This window comes from Artemia franciscana, chromosome 4 (genome assembly GCF_032884065.1).
Source record: "Artemia franciscana chromosome 4, ASM3288406v1, whole genome shotgun sequence".
Lineage (NCBI taxonomy): Eukaryota > Metazoa > Arthropoda > Branchiopoda > Anostraca > Artemiidae > Artemia > Artemia franciscana.
The window spans coordinates 55,782,797-55,804,840 of NC_088866.1; the positions used below are offsets into that span (position 1 = coordinate 55,782,797).

The 22,044-nt window shown below is 35.4% G+C and overlaps 1 protein-coding gene across 1 annotated transcript in view; it reads left to right on the forward strand.

Annotated features, from left to right (window-relative positions):
* LOC136026629 (uncharacterized) overlaps window positions 1–22,044 on the forward strand; it is an 84,149-nt gene that overhangs the window by 14,872 nt on the left and 47,233 nt on the right. Inside the window, exons 2-4 of the mRNA XM_065703352.1 lie at window positions 3,801–3,961; window positions 13,074–13,190; window positions 20,502–20,703. Of these exons, the coding sequence (XP_065559424.1) occupies window positions 3,801–3,961; window positions 13,074–13,190; window positions 20,502–20,703 (480 nt within the window). The remainder of the gene's footprint in view (window positions 1–3,800; window positions 3,962–13,073; window positions 13,191–20,501; window positions 20,704–22,044) is intronic.

Below are 22,044 nucleotides of genomic sequence, written 5' to 3' on the forward strand. Positions count from 1 at the left end.
TACGAAATTGTAACCAAAATTGCATGTTACTGTCATAGAAAAAGGTATTATTTTCGACTACCAAAATTAGAAGCTATAAAACTTACTGCGAAATTGTAAGCAAAGTTGCTTGCTGTAAAACTAACATTAAAAAAGGTATTATTTTCGACTACCAAAATTGGAAGTTTTAAAACTTGTTGTGAAATTGTAAGCAAAATTGCTTGCTGTAAAACTAACATTAAAAAAGGTATTATTTTCGACTACCAAAATTGGAAGTTTTAAAACTTGCTGTAATTGCGAAATTGTAAGCAAAATTGCTTGCCGTGAAATTTGTGCCAAAAGTAAAACTTTGTTTGTAAAACTTTTGTTTGAAACTTTCTAAAGTGAACGAAATAAGAGACTTAGTTTTGGGTTCCGAAAGGGGGGGGGGGTTGCTGGTCCATATGTTACATTATGGCAGACAGCATCTTCATTATATTTAATCTCCTAATACAAGTAGCTCTAGTTTGATTTATATGAGTTCTGAAAGTAAGTCTCCTGTCAAAGTGACACCCTAGCCACTTGATTTCATCAACATCATCCAGTAGAGTACTATTTAATAAGAGTTTAGGATTATTGATTTTTGTTTTCCTAGTAAATATCATTACTTTGATTTTCTCTACTGAGAATGAAATATCTGCTTCCACAGCTCAATGGCTTATCTGATTGAGTGAATCTTGAAGAATCGATTCTACTTCATTAACTGATCTACCAACAGCCCAAAGACAGTTATCATCTGCAAAAATACCCCCTCTGACGTTTCCAGCTTCAATGGGGATGTTAAACTCACTAATATTGTAATAGACAGGACCCAATACTGACCCTTCAGGTACCCCTCTTTTTTGTTTATCAGATTTGATGATGCAGCTTTTCTGAAAATGATCTTCATATCTCTATCCTCAAGGAAAGACAAGGAAAAGGCCAATAATCTGCATCTTATCTTTGCTTCAAGGACTCCATCCAAGAATTGATGATGGACTATGGTCTCAAATGCTGCCTTTACATCCAGAAACAGAGCAACAAGGACTTTTTTGTTTTCAAGGGTGTAAAGGGCGTCATTCAAGAACATAAAAATGATATCATCTGTGTTTCTGCCTTTTCTGAATCCATACTGCATATCTTGTAGCCCTTTATTTATTTCAATCATTGTGGTCAATTGTTGCTTGACAAGTCATTCATATATTTTACCAGCAACAGGTAGTAAGGTGATAGTTCTATAGTTTTCAATCTTACTTTTATCTTTACCTTCTTTTGGTATGAGCTTTACAATTGTGATGAGTTTTTTTATACTTTTGATAGTAATGGTGTTTGGATGAGCGCAGATTCTTCTTCTGGCTATAACTTGAAACTTTATTTATTGAGGTTTGTTGATTTTTAAAACCATCTGGTTGAGTCCTCAAAAGAATATCATGACATTGCAAAAGTTTTTTTTCTGAAAAGTTCAATACTGCTTGAAAACTACAATTACTAATGATAAAACTACCATTACTTTTTTTGATAACTACCATTATCTGCTCCTGTAGAATATCTTTTTTTCTGTTTGGGGTTTGGTTTTCACTACAATGCCAAGTCAGCTTGGAGATAAGAAGTTTAAGAAAATTTTGTTGTTAAAAGCAAACTCCCATACTTCCATAATGAATTTTCTTCTGTAAATGGTGTGCATTGAAGAAAAAGGTATTTTATAGCCAGAGTAATTTGTATTTAAAATATTCATTTTGAGGTTAAATACAAATTACTTCCTTGGCAACGAATTTTCTATTGATGATTAATTACTTTATAGTATGAGTAGTTTGTGTTTGCTATTAACTACATTTTAAAAGTATTTCCCAGAACACTGACCTTATCCTCCCCCCTCCTAATGTGCAAATGTATAGACCAAATTATATATTTTTCATGCATATTGCCACCCATCACTCTTATCTTTTCACAGTTGACTCAACTTGTATCACTACTATCCTAATTCAATCATTGATTAGGTCCATCCCATATCTCCAGTTCTTTTGGATCCAGAATCAATCCAAACTCCTTCATCTCTTTTGCTTTAGTGAGGAATCCTATGTGCAAAGTGTTAAGTGCTGGAGGAAGGTCCATACAAATTTTTATTCCAGAGCCCTTGGTATGTTAAGCTTGGGTACGTTTTGTATAACTAGATAAGCTTCAGCTTCATTCCTGAGCCTAATTAGCACTGGATTAACTGCTGGTTTACATGACTGACTTTGATTATGGCTTCCATTTGTGATATTGTCAGTTTTTCCTCCTAAGTAGTAACATTTGTTAATTGACACAAGTGATGCAAATTCTAGGGTATTCTTAAGCAGATCTTTCATGTGAGCTTCAAGGGATTGACTCAGAAAAGTTGGGGAATCCTGTATGATCAAGTTTGAACTTCTCTCTTTCACTTCAATAAGTTGCATTTGATGCTTGAATAATGAGTTCTTCTGCTTTTACTCTTTGAGTGACCATTCTAATTCAGCTTTGGTCTTTCTAATGCTTCATTCTTCAACTCTTGTATTTTGGAAGACAAGCTGTTTACTACACTGATTAAATCACCCTGCTTACCAGGTAGTGGGTCTAATTTTTTGTTTTGGAGCTCATTAGCTTGTGTGATACTGGAGTGTTCATTATATAATATGGTGATATACCCAAACAGAAAAATGATTTTTCTAAAACATCATAAAACAAGACTTACTTGCAAGGGAGGTGTTTGACTATCTCTTGAAAATCCAAAAAAAAATGTTCTTTGGAAAGAAAAATTCTGTCAACTAAATTACTCAGATGAGAGTACAGGTATCCAATAATTTTGCAATAATAATTCTTTTTTTCATTCAATGCAATCCGATTATGATAGCTGTTTATTAGACATATTAATCTTCACAGTATGGGAACTTGATTCAATACTAAATCTAGAAAGTTGTCATGATGAATGAAATTCTGCTGATAGCCTTCCTGAAAAAAGCTTTCGTCTTGAAAATGACTTGGCCTTTGAACATATGCAACAGAATAAAATAAAGCAGGTAATTTGGTGACCCAGAACCTGGGCCTTTTCTTTTATTATCTTATCCCTGTTGTGTTATATTAGCTCATTGAGAACTTCAACAATGGTGTACCAATATTAGCTAGCGCTAACTTCAGCCAACCAGAATTCTATATTATTTTTCAGCCATTCAGAAAATTCTACAAAACATCTGATTGATTTAAATTTGCACTAACTAAATATCGTTGTTAGTAAAATCTCATAGTGGATGGGCCTTGAGCGGGCCCATCCACGGGCCCATCTCATAGTGGATGGGTTTTGATATTTTGCTTGATTTTTTTTACTGTCTTCTTGTTTTCGTCTTTGACTGTCCTGTTTAGTTTACAAAGTGTCCTGATGATTGTGCTGGTAATTTTAAAGATCATTCCAGAAATACATTGCTTAAATGGGGTTTCTAACCAATCTTTTATGTTAGCTTAACTATGTTTTTTTAACTGCTGTATGAAGTCAGAAATAGATTTACATTTTAATAAAAATATTTACACTCATATATTGAATATAATATAATTGTGAATTATGTAATGAAATACAACTGTATTTTCAGTGAAAGAATATCTGTGTTTTCATTTTTTTTTTAGATAATGCTAAGAGGGAGGTGTTTGAGTTCCTTGATAACCAAGATTCATATCTCAAAATTTAATTTTGATAATAGAAAGAATTGTCCAGCCACTTTCTTTAAGAGTAACACTAATTGGTATTGATTTATTGTTTGAAAATCTCTCTTGTTCTTAACATATTTTTATTGTAGATCAGCTTCGAAGTTCAGATGAATCTCATGTTTCTGCTAAAAAACAATCAGGTTTCAATGGTACACCTTTGAGCGTGTTTAATCAATTGTTTGGCGTTCAGAAATTGAATACAACTACTGAGGGGCCACCACACATGGAGAAACATACAGTTTCATTTCAGGTACAAAATTAAAATTTTTTAGTGCTCTTTAGGGGAGTTTTTTTGTCTTTAAGGTAGTTATACTTAAATGCTTGTTCTAATATCTGTCTTATAATCTCCTGCCACACAGTTAACTGTTACTATGATTTTAATATAAGTTGGTAATAAATGACACTTGGTATTGAAATAGAATTTAGTAATTTTCTCCATTGGCCACAAAAGATTGTAACCTCCAATTGTTGCTTATTTTTGTTACTTCAGTACAATAAGAGAAACTAAAGTTTTGCTCTGGAATTTTAGTATCCAGTCTAGATAGCTGTTGCATATAAGTATTTATCATGGCAGCACTATTCTACTAAGTAAAGAGCAATATGGCTCCAATCTATTGTTTATTTTTGTATATTTAATTTGTTTGTCACCAGATCCCTTTGTATGGAAGTAGTTCAGAGCCCCCTACAAGAGTTGGGAGAGGGGCCATTTAATTGGAAACTAAAAGCTCTAGTGCACTTCTTAAGATTCAAAAGTGATAGGAGGGCAACAAGCCTCTCCCCCCCCTTTTTGCTGTCCTTCCCCAAAGGACATATGATTAGAATTTTGAGATAACCATTTTGTTAAGCATAGTTGAAAAGTCCAATAACTAAACCCCTTGAGATGACATTAACCCCCTCCCCTCCCAAGCACTTTGGGAGTAGCTGTATTAACAAATATTCAATTCAGTTCAGTTTATTTTCAAAACGGGCAGCAGAAAAGCCGAATATTCGTTTAGTCGTCAAAACATAAATATATATAGAATCTATATTCAACACTTACGAAATAATTAAAAATAATTCCAAGTCATCCACTTAAAATCAGTACACAATAACTGACTAGTCAAAATATAATAAAATATGACTAACAAATTAAAGCAGCAAACAAGCCAAATATTCGTTTTAGTCGTCAGAACACAAATACATGTACAATCCATAGGCAACACAGATGATTTAAAATAAATCTAGTTGTCCACTTAGAATCAGTACACAATAACTGACTAGTCAGAATATAGTATAACTATATAACTAACGAACTAAAGCTATTTGAACGAACAACCTATTCGATAACGAACGAGCTAACGCTATTCGATAACGAACAAGCTATTCTTGCTTACTAACAGTAACACTAAAAAAATTTACAAATAAGGGAACAAAGCTTTTCAAATATCTGTTTTGAGACACATTGATTGGATGTATACGAGATGCAGATTCTGCCACTGCTCTTGCTGGTCTTTCTTGATGTGGTTTGAAATCAGGGGAGAGTATGGATTGATGGGATGTGCTGTTCAACGCCCCTGTACCGAAAGCAAGTGACAGTTTTTGTCGACAGCTAGCAAGGGAGTCTAGGCCAAACTGTTCAAGGAGGGCACAGTATGAAACTTTGGATGCTTTTGAAATTACCGACAATGCCCAAAATTGAACTCTCTCAATCCCATCCGACTGCTCCTGCGTTAGGCCGTAATGACAAAAGGGGGGACAGTATTCAAGGCAAGACCGTATAAAAGAGGTATAAACTCGCAAAATGTGATCTGAAGGAATTCCATGTGGAGACAGCAGCTTCAGGGAGCTAGTACCTTCATTAGCTCTATGGAGCATAAATATGATGTGTTATTAGGAAGATTGGGGATGTGTTTTACCCTTAGTCTCTAAAAAGGCCAAAGGTATTGAGGTGAAGCTTTCAGGGAAGTTTAAGGGGGACATTGAACTAAATCAAAACACAATATGTGCATGTATGTTGTCGAAAGGGCGTATCAGAAAAACCTCTTGAACAGTTTAGGGTATTAACATGGAACATTCAGGGTGTTAAGGGGAATGTTGAACAAGCTAAAAGGCGCTATGTATGTATGTACTGCATACATATACACTATTTATGTGCTGCTACTGTTACTACTATTACTACAGCTGCTACTCGTAAGCCTAAGGGTATTAAGGGAAAACTTTCTGGTAATATCAAGGGTAGGTTGAACTAAATCAAAGCAAACTATGCGTATGCGAATTGTCAAAATGGCATATCAGTAATATCCCAGGAACAGTAGAGGAACTCCAGGAACATTAGTATTAAATTGGAAGTTACAGGGCATGTTGAACTAACCAAAAGACACTATGTGAATATTATTACTACTACTGCCATTACTATTGCTAAGGCTAAGGGTATTAGGGTGAAACTTTGAGTGAATGTTGAAGTAAATCAAAATACACTATGTTAATGTGGGTTGTCAAAAGGGCATATCAGCGATGCCTCAGGAGTGACCTAGGCTATCAAGCTGAAACTTTCAGGGCATGTTGAGGGGAATGTTGAACTCACCAAAACACACTGTATTCACACTACTAATTCGACTACCGCTAATACTACCACAGCTAAGGCTATGAGGGTGGCATTTTCAGGGAATGTTGCATCCAAGGAAACTGTGCATCCCGGTTATGAAAGAGCATCTGCAGTATCTTATTTGACAAAAATTCAATTCTTTCTGATTATTTCCTTTACTGTGCCACCCATTATGAGAACACTCCTGTCGTTGGGTGTCCAAGTTACCAAGTATAATTCTTCTTTTCATTGTGCCAAAAAAAGCCGCTTTTTCTGTTTTTCCACTTGAGAAGAACAGTCGCCAGGGACAACCGCCAAAAAAGAGTTCAACCACCATCACCTACTTAAAGGGAAGCTAATGGGCGACTCACAAGAGGCTTAGTGGCATAGTCAGAATGGTTCCAACTCTATAGATGCCCAAGGATCATGCAGGTTTTAAATCCTCTTATTTGAATAACCTTCGAAATACCCATGACTCAAAGTTATGCAGTAGAACTATTATCAGCAATTAATATTGAAATTAATATCAGAAGCCCAATATCTAAATAGCCAATATATAAAAACCGAAAATTTTAAAAAAATATTGCTATTATTAACCAATAGAAATAACTCTGTCAATTAAAGATGAACAGAAATTAATTTAAAAATACCTTTTCCCCAAAAGAAAGTTTTCAAAGAAAAGTAAACAGCTACATTAAACTTAAGACATGCGAAAAAAAAGTCAAATAGTGGCTCAAATGTAAAACGAACATAAATCACTATGAATAAAAAAGTAGATCCCAAAATGAATAGAAGATACAATTATTAATCAAGTTATACTGGAACAGGAGTAGTGATAATTTCTCCTCCGCATTATAAAGACCAATGCGTCGTTTGCACTGAAAACAAAACACATTTTAAACGTTTTCTCTTTTATATCAATTAACTAAAAAAAACATTTTATTGAAAACTATGTGTCTTGAATGGTCGTTGGAAAGGATTAATAAGAACAAACTGAACATTTGGTATATAATGATGCTAATAGCAGAAAATACAGCAATTCTAGATTTAATTTATCTGTAGTTTAGATTTTTTTCCAATGTTCAATTATAATAAGATATATCTAATGTAATATGTTTTCAGTAAAGCGCAAATGACACAATAGGCCTTAGACCTTTTTGGTTAGGGGAAGGGGGCAGTAGCTAAATTCCTGATTTAGTGATTTTTATTCGTTTTAAGTTTGACTTGAAAAGTTGGACGTTTTAAGTTTGACTCTATTTAGTTTTTACTTGAATCTAGATGATTTATTCATTTATATTACTACCTGTTATAATGGTTTCTATGATTATTTATTTCATTTCTGTTCGTTTTTGGTTTCATTTATTCGTTAATCCTAGTTTCTAGTTGTTTAAAGTTTGAATTATCATAGCAGTTATTATTACTATTGTCGATTGAAAAAAAAAGATAGTGCACAACAAAAAAGAAAGATAAAAAAGCAAATATACAACAATGACAATGTAACTAGTGCAGAAGGAGTTGGTGCCAAGTATCTTTTGAAATCTTTTCATTGTATTTTTCTATACGTTTAGCAACAGCTATAGTTGGATCCGTTATATGAAGACTAATGATGAGCTTTGACCTGTATGTCCAAATTGGATACATCAGTAGGTTTTTTTGTGAAACTGAATAAAGTAGAGTGGATTTTCGATTTATCAGTGTTTATAAGAATCTTCTTGAAGGGTGCAATGTAGAGAATATGGAGAAGAGCAGCAGAATTTTAAGCCTATTCTTGCACTCTGAACTCGCAAAGCCTCTCTAAGTTCATTCATTTTGCTAGCATTTTATATCTAGGATACTTAAATCATTAGTATAATCTAAGTCCTGGAAAGTTTTGCTTCCCCATTTGATTCTGTGATCTCCGATTGCCTTTGCTGTGCTCCCTAAGACAAAGTCCATCAAAATAACCCACATAAATTGGGATAGAATACAACCCTGCTTAGCTCCTGATTAAATACGAAACCAGCTACTAACCTCATTTCCTAACTTAGCAGCAGCAGTGTTATTCTCGTACCTAGCATTAATCACTTCAATAGATTTGTCTGGTATACCATGCAAGGATAAAACCCTCGCTAAAACTCTTCTATCATCTGAATCAAATGCTTCTTTATAATCTATAAAACTTAGGACTAAAGGTATTTCATGACTGAGGCACTTCTAAATTATTAATTTAAAAGGGAAATTTTCGTTGACACATCCTCTACCTTTCCTAGAACCGCCCTGTTCTTCTATTAAAGTTTTGTCTACACCATTTCTAAGTTTAAAAGGTACCATCATAATAAGTAATTTGCTACCTACAGAAACCAGACCTCTATAATTACCACACTCGCTTTTATCACCTTACTTATACAGGGGTTTAATTAAGGTTTTCGTAAAATGGTTAGGTACTTCTCCTTTTTCAAAAATCATATTCATAAACTTTAGTAACTGATCTCTAACATCATATTTGTATATATCCACCATATTTATAATATCACCATATTTAAGAAACTCATTTACCTCACTATCAGCACCTGGGGCCTTACTATTTTTTAATCGTTTTAGTACTGTCACTAATTCTCCCTCACAAAATATATCTTGCTTCACATCCAAGGTGCCACGAAGTTTTTTATTCTCCTCTATATCTTTTCCTGTTACTCAATTCCAGTTTAGCACATTCTTAAAATCTTCTGGCCATCTCTCTTTACCTCTTTCCTTATCACTAATTCTGGCCTCGTTCCTATCGTTCCTAACTGAGACAAGTCCATATAGACTACTCCCTTTCATTTTATAAACATACCAGTACAATATTTTACTATTGTGCCGTCTAGCTGCATCTTACAGATTTGTGGCGATTTTATCCATGGCCTCTACTTCACACTTCCTTGGCTCAAATTTTTAGGCTTTCTCTCCTTTCTTTACCTTCCTCTTGTTTTCATATGATCTACCCCTCAGATGATTTTTGTATAAGCCCCTTATCATCTCTATTAAGCATATAGCATTTTCACTAATATTCCTAGCTGTATTTCTAGCTTTCTTCCCTAAGACACCATCAGCGACTTCACAAACTATTTTCCAAAAATTATTCCATCCATCTTCTACATTGTTCAATTTTAAACTTTCCTGTTTAGTATTCAACTGTTCTTGGAAAGTTTCTCACATATTCTCACCTTGGAGTCTATCCGTGGCGATTTTATCCATCGACTCTACTTCACACTTCCTTCGCTTCATATAATCTTTGATTTTAACGTGATAGGCTGTGCAATAGCGCTGTCTAAGTAATGAGCGGTGTGGGCACTATCTATTATTATTGTTTTTTTGGCTTGTCCCGGACCAGGGCATTTTTTATCGAAGGAGTTGTTATAGAAAATTGGAAAAAGGTTCATTGGATTGGACACTGGAAGGGCTAGTGCCCTTTTTAATAGACGAAAGTAATTGGAGGGGAACTAACCCCTTCCCACGCCCACCATTTCTCCAAACACATCCAATCAAAATTTTGGGATAGCCATTTCGTTCAACGTAGTTGAAAGGTCTGGAAAATACGCCTTTGAGGATTGTAACTCCACCCACAGCCCTCGGGGCAAGGGTTGTTAGTTGTGCTCTGGGGATGGTATTGGTAATCAGAAGTTCTTGTGCCCTTTTTAAGATTCAAAGTTATTGCAGGGTGTATACCCTCCCACCTCGTAATATCTCGAGATTCATCTGGTAGAAATTTTCAGATTGCCATTTGTTGTCGCAGAAACTTCGAAAAAGGCTCATTCGATTGGAAATTCAAAGGGCTCTTGCGCCTTTTAATAGATAAAAGTGATTGGTGGGCAACAACCCCCCCCCCCCCCCCGTGCCAATCAATTCCCAAGACACATCTGCTCAAAATTTTGAGATAGCCATTGTGTTGAGCATAGTTGAAAGGTCTGGAAATTATGCCTTTGAGGATGGACACTCCCCTCCCTGCCCCGCAGCCCTCAGCGCAATGGTTGTAAGTCGTGCCCCGAGGGCATATAAGGTTTTTATGGAAATGGTCAAAGTGATCAGAGGGCATCCATCCCCCCCCCCTCTAACGTCGTATTGTCCACAAATGCATCCGATATAAATTCTGAGAGTCATTTGTTCAAATATAGTCCAAAGATCATATAATAAGGCCTTTGGGGTTGACAGAATCTGAGTCAACTTCAGGAGCTTTACTTTTCTCTGAAAAACTTGTTTTCTGGAAAAAGTTTTTTTAAATTAATCAATAACAGCCCTTCTATTTACCCTAGTATCTTGTATTGATCCTGACAGTCTTCGATTTACAATAACAAATGATCAATAACGTTAGCTGTCTTGCCATCATGTGAATACCATGCAAACTTATGGGCCATTTTATAACCCAATACTCTTTTGGTTATAACTAGATTGTTACGTCTAAAGAAGTTCAGCAGTCTGTTGCCATTATGGTTTTTTCCCACACCAACTTTACCTAGGCTAGGATGCCATCTGTTCCTATTTCTTCCGATCTGGGCGTTAAATTTCCCCAATATAAAACACCACAGTTCTACCTGGGTCCCTGTTTATTTGTTCCTGTAGCTGTAAGTAAAATTCGCCTGAGTCACCGCTACCTAAATCAGTCAGTTGTACAGGGGCTAATACTACTATGACTGATATTCTGCACTTTTTAGTCATAAATAGCGACTAACATTCTTTTAGATTTTCCCAACCTTATCAAGACTTAATACCTTCCTTATTCATCATGAGCCCTACTCCCTGTCATATGTACCCCATCCTTCCTGCCTGAGTGAATAAATTCTGTATCGCAAAATTTCATGTTTCTAATCCCTATGAGTTTCTGAAACTCCTAGTAAGTTCAGTTCTAAGAGTCTAAATTCGTCAGTCAAAATGTTGATACGATAGTATTATTATTATTTTTTTTTAGCAGTGCATCATTCCAAGTTGAAATTTTCGCAGACTTTAAATCATTGAGATTATTTTGACCTTGGAAAAAGCACTGATCTTAGAAACACTGCAGGGCTGGGTAATAACGCGTTTTTTCAAGTCTACACGAAGCGGTTAAGACAGCTTAGAACTGGACAGCAAAAAGTCCCTTGGATCTCCATTTGAATGGAGGCTTTGTGCATTCGTGCGGGGATAGGAGTAGTGTTATTGATGTTAAAAGTGAAGATTTCACCTAGTAGTGTCTGGGAGTAGTCTAAAGCTAAAATTTAGGAAGATTTCCTATCTTCCGGGAAGCTCTGACGTTGGCCGACTCCAGGATGAGAATCTGAGAGAAACATTTCAGGAACAGTTGAATACTAAACTGGAGAGCTTAAAATTTGACATTGTAGAAGATAGGTTGAATAATTTTAGGAAATTAGTTTGTGAAGTTGCTGATGGTCTTAGGGAAGAAAGTTAGAAACGCAACTAGGAATGCTTCATGTTTATTTGAGAGGACGGGGGGGGGGGGGGTTGTACAAGAATTTTCTAACTGATAGATAATGTGATAATAAGAGGAATGTAGAAAAGTGGAGAAAATATTAAAATATAAACTAAGGAGGTGGGAAGTGGTGACCATGGGCAAATTTTCCTAAGTTCTGAAGATGGAGCCAGACGGCATAATATTAAAACATTGTGCCGGTATGTTAATAATTTGAGAGGGAATAGTCAATCTTGACTTGCCCTTGTTAAAAATAGGAATGGGTCTACAATTAGTGATAAGTAAAGAGTTTAAGAAAGATGGGCAGAATGTCTCGAGAGTGTGTTAAACCATGATAGAGTTACAGGAAAAGTTATAGAAAAGAATGAAAAAGTTTGTGACGCTTCGGATGTGAAGGAAGATTTAGTTTCTGCGAAAGAATTAGTGACAGGACTAAGAGGATTAAAGAATATTAAGGCCCCAGATGTTGATAGCGTGGTAAATAAGTTTTTTTTTTTAATATGGTGGTTATGAAGTTAAAGACAAGCTATTAAAGATTATGAATATGATCTTTGAAAAGAGGAAGCACCTTGCGATTTTAGGAAATATCTAATAAAATGTCTCTGTAAGAAACATGATAAGAGTGATTTTAGTAATTATAGAGGCAGTAGCTGGGTTTTTGTACGAAGCTCATTACTTGTATGATGATATTTTTTAGATTTAAAGATGCTGTTGGTAAAGTTCTACGAAAAAACAGTGTTTTTTTAGAGAAAGGAGAGGATGTGTCGACTTAATTTTCAATTTTAGATTAATAATTATGAGTACAAGAGTCATCAAACCCCTTTTGTCCTCAGTTTTATAGATTATGAGCAAGCGTTTAGGGGATTGAAGAACTTAAGCGAAGGTCATGTCCTTGTATGGTATACCAGATAAATACATTGAGTTGATTAGTTCTCTAATTACGAGAATAACTTTACTGCTTTTAAGGTTGGAAATAAGGTTAGTAGCCAAGTGAACAAAATTTCTGCTGTTAAGGTAGGAAGTGGGGTTAGCACTTGGTTTCATATTGACTCAGGAGTTAATCAGGGTTGCGTCCTATCTCTATTTATGCGGAGTATTTTGATGGACTTTGTCTTACGAAAAACAGCGAGGGTAATGGGAAAACATGGAATCAGTTCTCATGGAACTGATTGGAAAAAAACGAATCTGACAAAATGTCGAATTGGGCTTCTTTGAAGTGGGTACGCGGGGAGCCCTACTGCTACGTTTGAATTTCCGCTCTTCTAGAATTCTCCGTATTACCTCGCCGTTTTAATGCCACGTTAATGTTTTTTTTTTTGTGTGTGAAAGCTATGGCCTATTGGAAACCTCTTTAATGATATGTTATTTATTGTTCAGTTTTGTGGAAAGGAGTTTAGTTCGACTGCTACTAACAAGAAGAAAGCATCTCAAGCTGCGGCACTTGAAGCCCTCAAATTTATGGTCAGTAAAGTCACCGATGGACCCGACTCGGAAGTAAGTATTTTTAGAAGCTATTGACTGTTTACATGGCTTATCTCATGGTCCTCACGTGCATGTCTTTTATGTAGAAGAATGTAACTTTTTCAAAAGAGAAAAAACAGTTAATTTTGCGACTTTTCTATTAGTCATGAATGCAGATGATATTTGACGAAAATTGATTATTTTTTTTCATAAATGAGTCACTCAACTGCTAATGGGCAAAATAACACGGTTTGTTGACTGTTTTTGTGATTTTGTGATATATGTAGAATCACCGATACTACTACTACTACTACTACTACTAATAACTCACTGCAGCACCAAGCCGCCTGAGGCCAACACAGCTACGCACGCTCCTCCTCCAACCTAATCTATTTAAAGCCTCCCTCTTTACACCCTCCCAGGAAGTTTCCATTTCCTTTAAATCCTTATTTATGACATCCTCCCAACCCAGACAAGGACGACCTGCTTTCCGTGTAGCCCCAGACGGTTGGCCAAAAAGGACAATCTTCGGTGATCTGTCATCCTTCATCCGTAGAACGTGGCCTAGCCGTCTCAACCTTTCTTTCATTATAGCCCCAGAAAGCGGGATTGAACCACACTTTTCGTACAACCTACTGTTTGAAATACGGTCAGTCAGCCGGGTACCCAGAGCAATCCGTAGGCAATTTCTCTGGAAAACATCTAGTAAATTTTCATCTGCTTTTCGGAGTGTCCATGCTTCAGAGCCATATTTGACCACTGTCATCACTGTAGCTTCCAATATTCTAATCTTGGTTTGTAGGCTTATCTTTCTATTCTTCCAAACTTTTTTTTAACTGTGAAAAAACACCCTGAGCTTTAGCTATTCTACTTTTAACATCTTCACTGCTCCCACCATCTTTACTAATAATACTACCAAGGTAACTGAAGCTCCCAACCTGATCAATCTTTTCGTTACCTAAGGTCACCTGTTCATCTTCACTTATTCCTAACCTTAGTGACTTAGTCTTCTTAACATTAATTTTCAAGCCTATTTTAGCACCCTGAACTCGTAAAACCTCTAAAAATTCATTCATTTTGCTCACACTTTCATCTAATATGCTTAAATCATCAGCATAATCTAAGTCCAGGATCGTTCTTCCTCCCCATTTGATTCCATGGTCTCCAATTGCCTTTCCTGTGCTCCTTAAGACGAAGTCCATCAAAATGATCCATATAAAGGGGGATAGAACACAACCCTGCTTAACTCCTGATTTAATACAAAACCAGCTGCTAACCTCATTTCCTACCTTAACCGCAGCAGTATTATTCTCGTACATAGCGCAAATCACTTTAATGTATTTTTCTGGTATACCATATAACGATAAGACCTTTGTTAACGCTGTTCTATCAACAGAATCGAAAGCTTGCTCATAATCGATAAAACTAAGGACCAAAGGTGTTTGACAACGAAGGGACTTCTCAATTATTAACCTAAGAGTGAAAACATGGTCGACACATCCTCTACCTTTTCTAAAACCGCATTGTTCTTCCCTTAAAACTTTGTCTACAGCATGTCTCAGTCTAAAAAGTATCATATTACTCAGTAATTTGCTACCTACAGAGACCAGACTAATGCCTCGATAATTCCGACATTCACTCTTGTCACCTTTCTTATACAGTGGTTTAATTAAGGTTTTCCTAAAATCATTGGGTACTTCCCCTTTTTCAAAAATCATGTTTATAATCTTCAGTAGCTTATTCCTAACCTCAGAGCCACCATATTTAAGGAACTCATTAATCATACTATCAGCACCTGGGGCCTTATTATTTTTTAATCCTTCTAGTACTGTCGCTAATTCTTCCTCACTAAACAAATCTTCCTTCACATCCAAGGTATCACAAACTTTTTCATTTTCATCTATATCTTTTCCTGCAACTGTATCTCGGTTTAGCACATTCTCAAAATGTTCCACCCATCTTTCTTTAACTTTTTCCTTATCACTAATTGTGGCCCCATTTCTATCTTTAACTGGGACTAGTCCGGATCGGCTACTCCCTTTCAATTTATTAACATGCCAGTATAATATTTTACTATTATGCCGTCTAGCCGCATCTTCCAGATCCTCAGCAATTTTATCCATCGCCTCCATTTCACATCTCCTTAGTTCATATTTTAATGCTTTCTCCACTTTCTTTACATTCCTTTTGTTTTCATACGACCTATCGCTCAGATAATTCTTATACAAACCCCTTCTACTCTCTATTAAACCTAAAGCTTTTTCACTAATATTCCTAGTTGCTGTCTTAGCACTCTTCCCTAGGACACCATCAGCAACTTCACAAATTGTTTTTCTGAAATTATTCCATCCATCTTCCACATTGTCAAATTTTAAACCCTCAAGTTTAGTACTCAACTGTTCCTGGAATTTTTTTCTCAAATTTTCATCCTGAAGTCTACCAACATCATAACTTTCCGGGAGGGAGTTACTCTTCCGAAATTTCAGCTTTAAATTAACCTTAGACACTACTAGATGGTGATCTTTACTTTTAACATCAATAACGGCACTCCTATACACCCTAGTATCTTGTATTGATCCTGCTAGTCTTCTGTTTACAATAACATAATCAATAAGGTTTGCTGTCTTACCATCACGTGAATACCATGTCAACTTATGGGCCATTTTGTGACCAAACACCGTATTGGTTATAACTAGGTTGTTATACCTACAAAATTGCAAAAGCCTATAGCCATTACTGTTTTCTTTTCCTACACCAAAATTACCTAGGCTAGGATACCATCTATCCCTATTTCTACCAACCTGGGCATTAAAATCTCCTAGCAAAAACACCATATTTCTACCTGGTACCCTGTCTATTTGCTCCTGTAACTGTAAGTAAAATTCATCTGAGTCACTAGTATCTCCATCAGTTGGTTCAATGGGGGCATATACTACTATAACTGATACCCTAAACTTTTTAGTCATAAAATGAGTTGGAAAAAATGTTTGGAAAAAAAAAAATCATGCGAGTGTTGTTATTTTTATCAGCCCGATTCAAACGCATACATCGCATCATTTTTGCCCCAGGATTCTGCCCAGGAGGCCACCGTTAACAATCTGATTTCTCATGATTTTAGTGAGATGGTGGTCCGTTGGCCGGCTGGGGGCTGTGGAAGCCCTAGTGAGGTAGATTTTGAATGAATTTCCCTGAATTATCCTACTGTTTAAGTGTCGCGTCAATTATTTGCTCTGTCTCATGCATCCAAAATCAACTGTCAGTCATTGTGCGTGTGTAAACGGGTTTAGCCGTTTACCTCTCTCCACCCAAAAAACATCCTCCCGCAGAAAAGATCCCCCCCCCCCGTAGCTGGTTAGTCTCCAATCACTTTTAATTGATAGAAAAATGACTAAAAACTTAATTTCTGATGTAATGAGCACCTTCCAAACTTTCTGCGACTCTGAAGTTTGGTAGGACGAAGGGGGTACGATTGGATGAAGGTTGGGAATTATTCGTATACTGGATAAATTTTGCTCCTTTTGGGGTACATCTTACTTTCTTCTGTATCAACTATGTATTTACCTGAAGGCTCAATGAGAGTTGGGATGTTTTGGCATCAAATTGCACCCTTTGAGGTATCTTCCTCCATCCCTAACTACATTTAAACCTCTCAATTTCTGGGAATGTTTCTGGTCTAAGCTGTTACTATGAAAGCCGAAAGTAACTACAACCAACCAGCCGCGGGAGGTAAACACTGGCTCCTCTTTAGTCATGACAACTAAACAAAAAAATCAACTTTCGATTTACCTCTAAATAACCAGCTACAAAAGATCAAGCAAGAGGTAATAGAAAGAAGACATATTTTGAAAGTTATTGTCGATATTACAAACCTAAAAGACAAGCAAGGTCTTGCTTTTTGAGCCCCTACGGAACAAGATCACAGACTAAACGACGAATTCATAAATCATGGTAATTTTTTTAGCTAACTATTTTAATCAGTAAATATGACCCTACACGAAAAAAAACTTTTCATTTAAACTGCGAAAACTTAGCAATCATATGCGAAAACAAAGCATAAGGTAAAAGAGACCAGAAAGAAGAGTAGAGTTGTGGGAAGAGAAGGGTTTGTTACATTTCTCAGTAGTTGCACTGTCAGGAAAATCTTCACAATGATTAGAAATCTGATTTAAGAAGCAATATCATCAAAGATAAAGGAAGCTGTAAAGTTTTCTAAATTAATGGAAAAAGCAATTGATATATCGAGGAATGATCAGTGTATATTTTGGTTTGATTTGTGCGTGGGCTTAAATTCGTTGAAAGTGTGCGATCAACATCGAAAGTTTTCGATCAACGAATGAAATACTGCTTGTTCCATTAAGAGATACACTAAAAGAGGTGGGAATCGCTGTTGGAAATTATGTAGGGAATTAAGTATGCCCTTTTTGTTATTGTCTTTGTCTTCTTGATATGCCCTTTGTCTTCATGATTTTTTTTATATTATCCTCCTTTTGAACACAGGTTTTGAAAGAACCATGCCAATGGGAGGAGCATACAATAGTCTTACTACCAAATAACGAACATAGTACTAAACCATACACACACTTGGTGTTATGCTTATGTATTAAACTTATTATTCAATGACATTATACAGGTCCTCCCGTAAACTATTTCGTTTTTTTTGGTTTGCTTAAAGAAGCTGGAGTTTTTTTGAAGGAATCATTGAAAAGCTGACAGATGTATAGTGAAGAAAACCTTGTTTATAAGCTAAGAGCATTTGAAGCTATATGTTGACGCTGCCGAAGCGGTTCCATTGTTAAAATCATTGGGATAATAAGACAGCTGGACCTCCCAGTCCCTGATTGATCGGTCTTAGCCAACAATTTTTTTTTTTTTTTTTTTTTTTTTTTTTTTTTATGAGCTGCTTTTTTTAAGGTTTCCATATCAAACGAATTCAACACCAAAGTAAGGAATTACGTTTCGATTTTTTTTTTTCTCAAATTCCGAAGTTCAAAACAATTGTTACCCGTGTGGTTTTTCTTCAGATCTTTAAGATTGCAGCGGCATTACTGACTATCTTTTTCAAGACTGAAATTTCTACGAAACAGATTTGAAAAATCATTGGCTGCATCTAAAACATTTGTCTTGACATTTATGGCTCATTTATGGCATAAAAAATTGAAGGCTCATCCGAATGATACATAATTAAGGATATACCCATTGAAACGGATTTTCGATTGCTGGTCAGTACAGCTGTTCTCCGTCGCATCCATCAGAGAGCAACTTTTGCCTCATAAAAGATGCAATAATATGCTAGGAATACAATAGTAGTTTCGAGCTTGAATTTTAGGCCCTATTCTTACTCGAGAGTTAAGCAAAGATATTTGAACGTTAATCTTTTTATATCCTCTCCTTCTCACCCTATATTGAGTGAGATACGGCCCTGCTCCTGGCCATTGAGAGCAATCTGTAATTTGGTATGTTTGCTTGTTAATAGATTATGCACATAATCTAGCTCAAGTGAACATACTTACACACAAATGTAGGATAGAGAAGGGGGGACGGGGCTATATACGAATTCAGGATTTACTCGAAGGACCTCCTGGGGCCTTGATAAATCCAGAAAAGTTGAATTCGAAACCAAGTTTTGTTCGGTGTCAGGCCCAAGCTTCCTCGACGAATATGCCCTTTCTAAGGCTAGGACGCTTTTTTGGCTTGGAACTAATCTTTTCTAGACTATATTCCACCTAATGGCGACTTAACTCATGTGTGTTCGGGGAATTGTACTACTCTGAATACCTCAAATGATTGCATATTACAATGCAACTCGGCTAAAACTCTTTTTGTGCTGAAGTTTCATATGAAAGCTATTTTTGCTGTCACGAACGCCATTAGGTGGGAGAAAGGATGACTATGAGATACCCCTCCCCTCCCCCCAAAAAAATATATAAATCATGGATTGTCTCACAAACAGTGGGATTTTGCTTGAAACGGTGTAAAATACGGGTTTTACCATATAGATATTACAAAGTATGGGATTTCAGAATCAAAATGCGGGATTTTATATTAATATGCTCACATGAATGCCATTACCGGTGGCGGGGAGGTGGACCATGTGCGATGTCATAAGGTAACATATTCATAGAACATGTGCAGAACAGCAGAACATTTTTTTTCTTCACCAATGAGTGTTACGTCGCTTTCTCGATACGCATCGGCATTTGTGAAAGAAAGTGGAATAATTTTTTCTTCTTGACTTGGTAATACGGGACCCGGAGATCGAACATTGCTGTAGCGACACACTGCAGGATGGTCACAAGGACCTTAATAGTTAATAAGCATAGTTTATCTGATTACTTACTTCTACTCGATAAAAGGCAAATCAACTGCCTTGTACTTTGTACCAAGGTATATCTTCCAAATTGCATACAAGTGGTTTTAACCGCATTAATGCCAAGTAATTTACCGCTGTCTACTAGGGCTTTATCTGAAGAAACAAAATTTGTCTCTTTACCTACCCAAGGCTACTGCCTTGACTCAAATAAGAAATTAATCGTGCTTAATTCTATTCCAAAGCTGAAACAAAGCTCACTTTTCTGTTGTAAGTATTTGCAAGATTTAGAATTATCATTTTATTTGTTATAAATGTAGAGGTCACCATTGCCAACAATAAACTTATAAATCATTGTCGATGTACTCTGAAAACTTTTTTGAATTTTCAAAAAAAAATAGTGTAAAGTTAGTTTTGTTGTCCAACTTGACAATACTAGGTTTGGGGTATTTCTCCCAATAGTTGGGGTATTATTTATGGTATTGCAGATTTTTAACTGGAAAGAAAGCTTTAATTTTTGTAATTTAACTTTTAAAGCCTCTTCCATAGGGCTAGTTTTCTAAACTCGGTCATCTTTCTTTCTCTACCCCCCAAATAACAAAAATTTTGTATACTATCTATGATAGGCAGCGTTCTTCCTCTTATTTGATACACCTAAAGGGAGAGGAGACATACTTCCTTATATCCTTCCAATTCAAGAATACGCATATATATATATATATATATATATATATATATATATATATATATATATATATATATATATATATATATATATATATATGTGTGTGTATGAATGTATGTGTTTGTATATATATGCCCAGGTAAATGCTGCCTGTACTGGAAAATGTTCGTTCCAAACCCTCATTCCACATTTATAGCCTTTAAGCTCAAATTATGCTCCTTAAAGACCCGTAATCTAAAAAGGGTCGTAATCTAAAAGCATATTGTTCTTTACGAGGTTATAGCTATTGCAGTAATCTTGACCTAGAGTTTACTGCATACTCGTCTAATTCGTACGTTCTTTATTTTTGTAGAAAATGACTTTAGAGGAAATATCGAAATTATTGCTGTCCAAAGGTGCTAGTAAAAAGGCACAGGTGGTTCAAGTAGCACCTAATCTTCCAACAGATTCTTCATCCTCTGCTTCAACTTTAGCATCAAGCAATACGGGTGTAATTGACGGACCCAGATACACCTGTTTAGTCACAAAAGACGGAAATAATTTTACTGGCAGAGGTGATTTTTTGAAATATTAATTTAAAAAACTTTTTCCTCGAAATAAGTTTATCAGTGAAAAATAAAGAGTATATTAAACCAAATATGAGCAGAAATAAAGTTAAATAATTTTTCCAGCGTAAAATCACCAAAAAATAATCATCAATGAATAAATGAAACCCAAAACAGACCAGAATTACAATAAATAAAGATTACATATATACATATATTTCTAGACAAAATTAAAAACGTGTGGAAACTAAGATGTGTGGTGCTGACAGCCCTCCTCCATGCCTTCTGAAGACCAGAACGTAATTTGCACTTTATTGAAAATAGTCCTTATTTCGAGCTGAATGTTCCTATCTCTCATAATATACATATCTATATCATATACATATATATATACATATATATACATATATATATATATATATATATATATATATATATATATATATATATATATATATATATATATATATATATATATATATATATATATATATATATATATATATATATATATATTAAAGCCAATATTTATTCCTTAAAATCCTAATAATCTTATATTTATTAAAGATAAAAAAGTGAAAATATGTAAAATATATCTTGTTTTCACTAAAGTGCATATTATGTTTGGTCTTCGGAAGGCATGGGGGGAGGGCGTCAGCCCCAAACATCTTGGCTTCCCTTCGTTTTTAATTTTGTTTTGGTTATTAATTGTAATTACTTTTCGTTTTGGGTTTCATTTATTTATTGATGATTGTTTTTCGGTAGTTTTACGGCTAGACAATTATCTGATTTTATTTCTGGTAATATTTGGTTTAACATAGCCCTTCGCTTCTCTTTGAAAAGCTTATTTCGTGGAAAAAGCTTTTTAAACTAATTTCTGTTCATTTTTTTGACAAAGTCTTTTTCATTAGGAAAGAAAAGAATATTTTAGATTTTTTTCTATAAGAATCCATAGTTTGGCTTACTATTTATATGTTGGAGATAATTTTTCAGCAATTTTTAATAACATGCGTTCTTTTGAAACTCATGACACACATAGTAGTGTTTAATTTAATTTTACACGTCGTAAAGGTTTCCTGAAAAATAAAACTTAATACCATTCCTAGAAAATTGTATCTATGCTATATTGACAACCTGGATGCACTTACACCATGTTTTGATTTAGCCCAACATCCCCCTCAACAGTCCCTGAAAGTCCCACATTAATACCACAGGCCTTAGTAATATTAGTACTAACAGCAGTAGTTGTACTATTAATAGTAATAATAGTATGCACATAGTGTTTTTTATATTAGCTCAGCATACCCCTCAGCAAGCTCTGAAAGTTTCAACCCTAATATTCTAATGTTT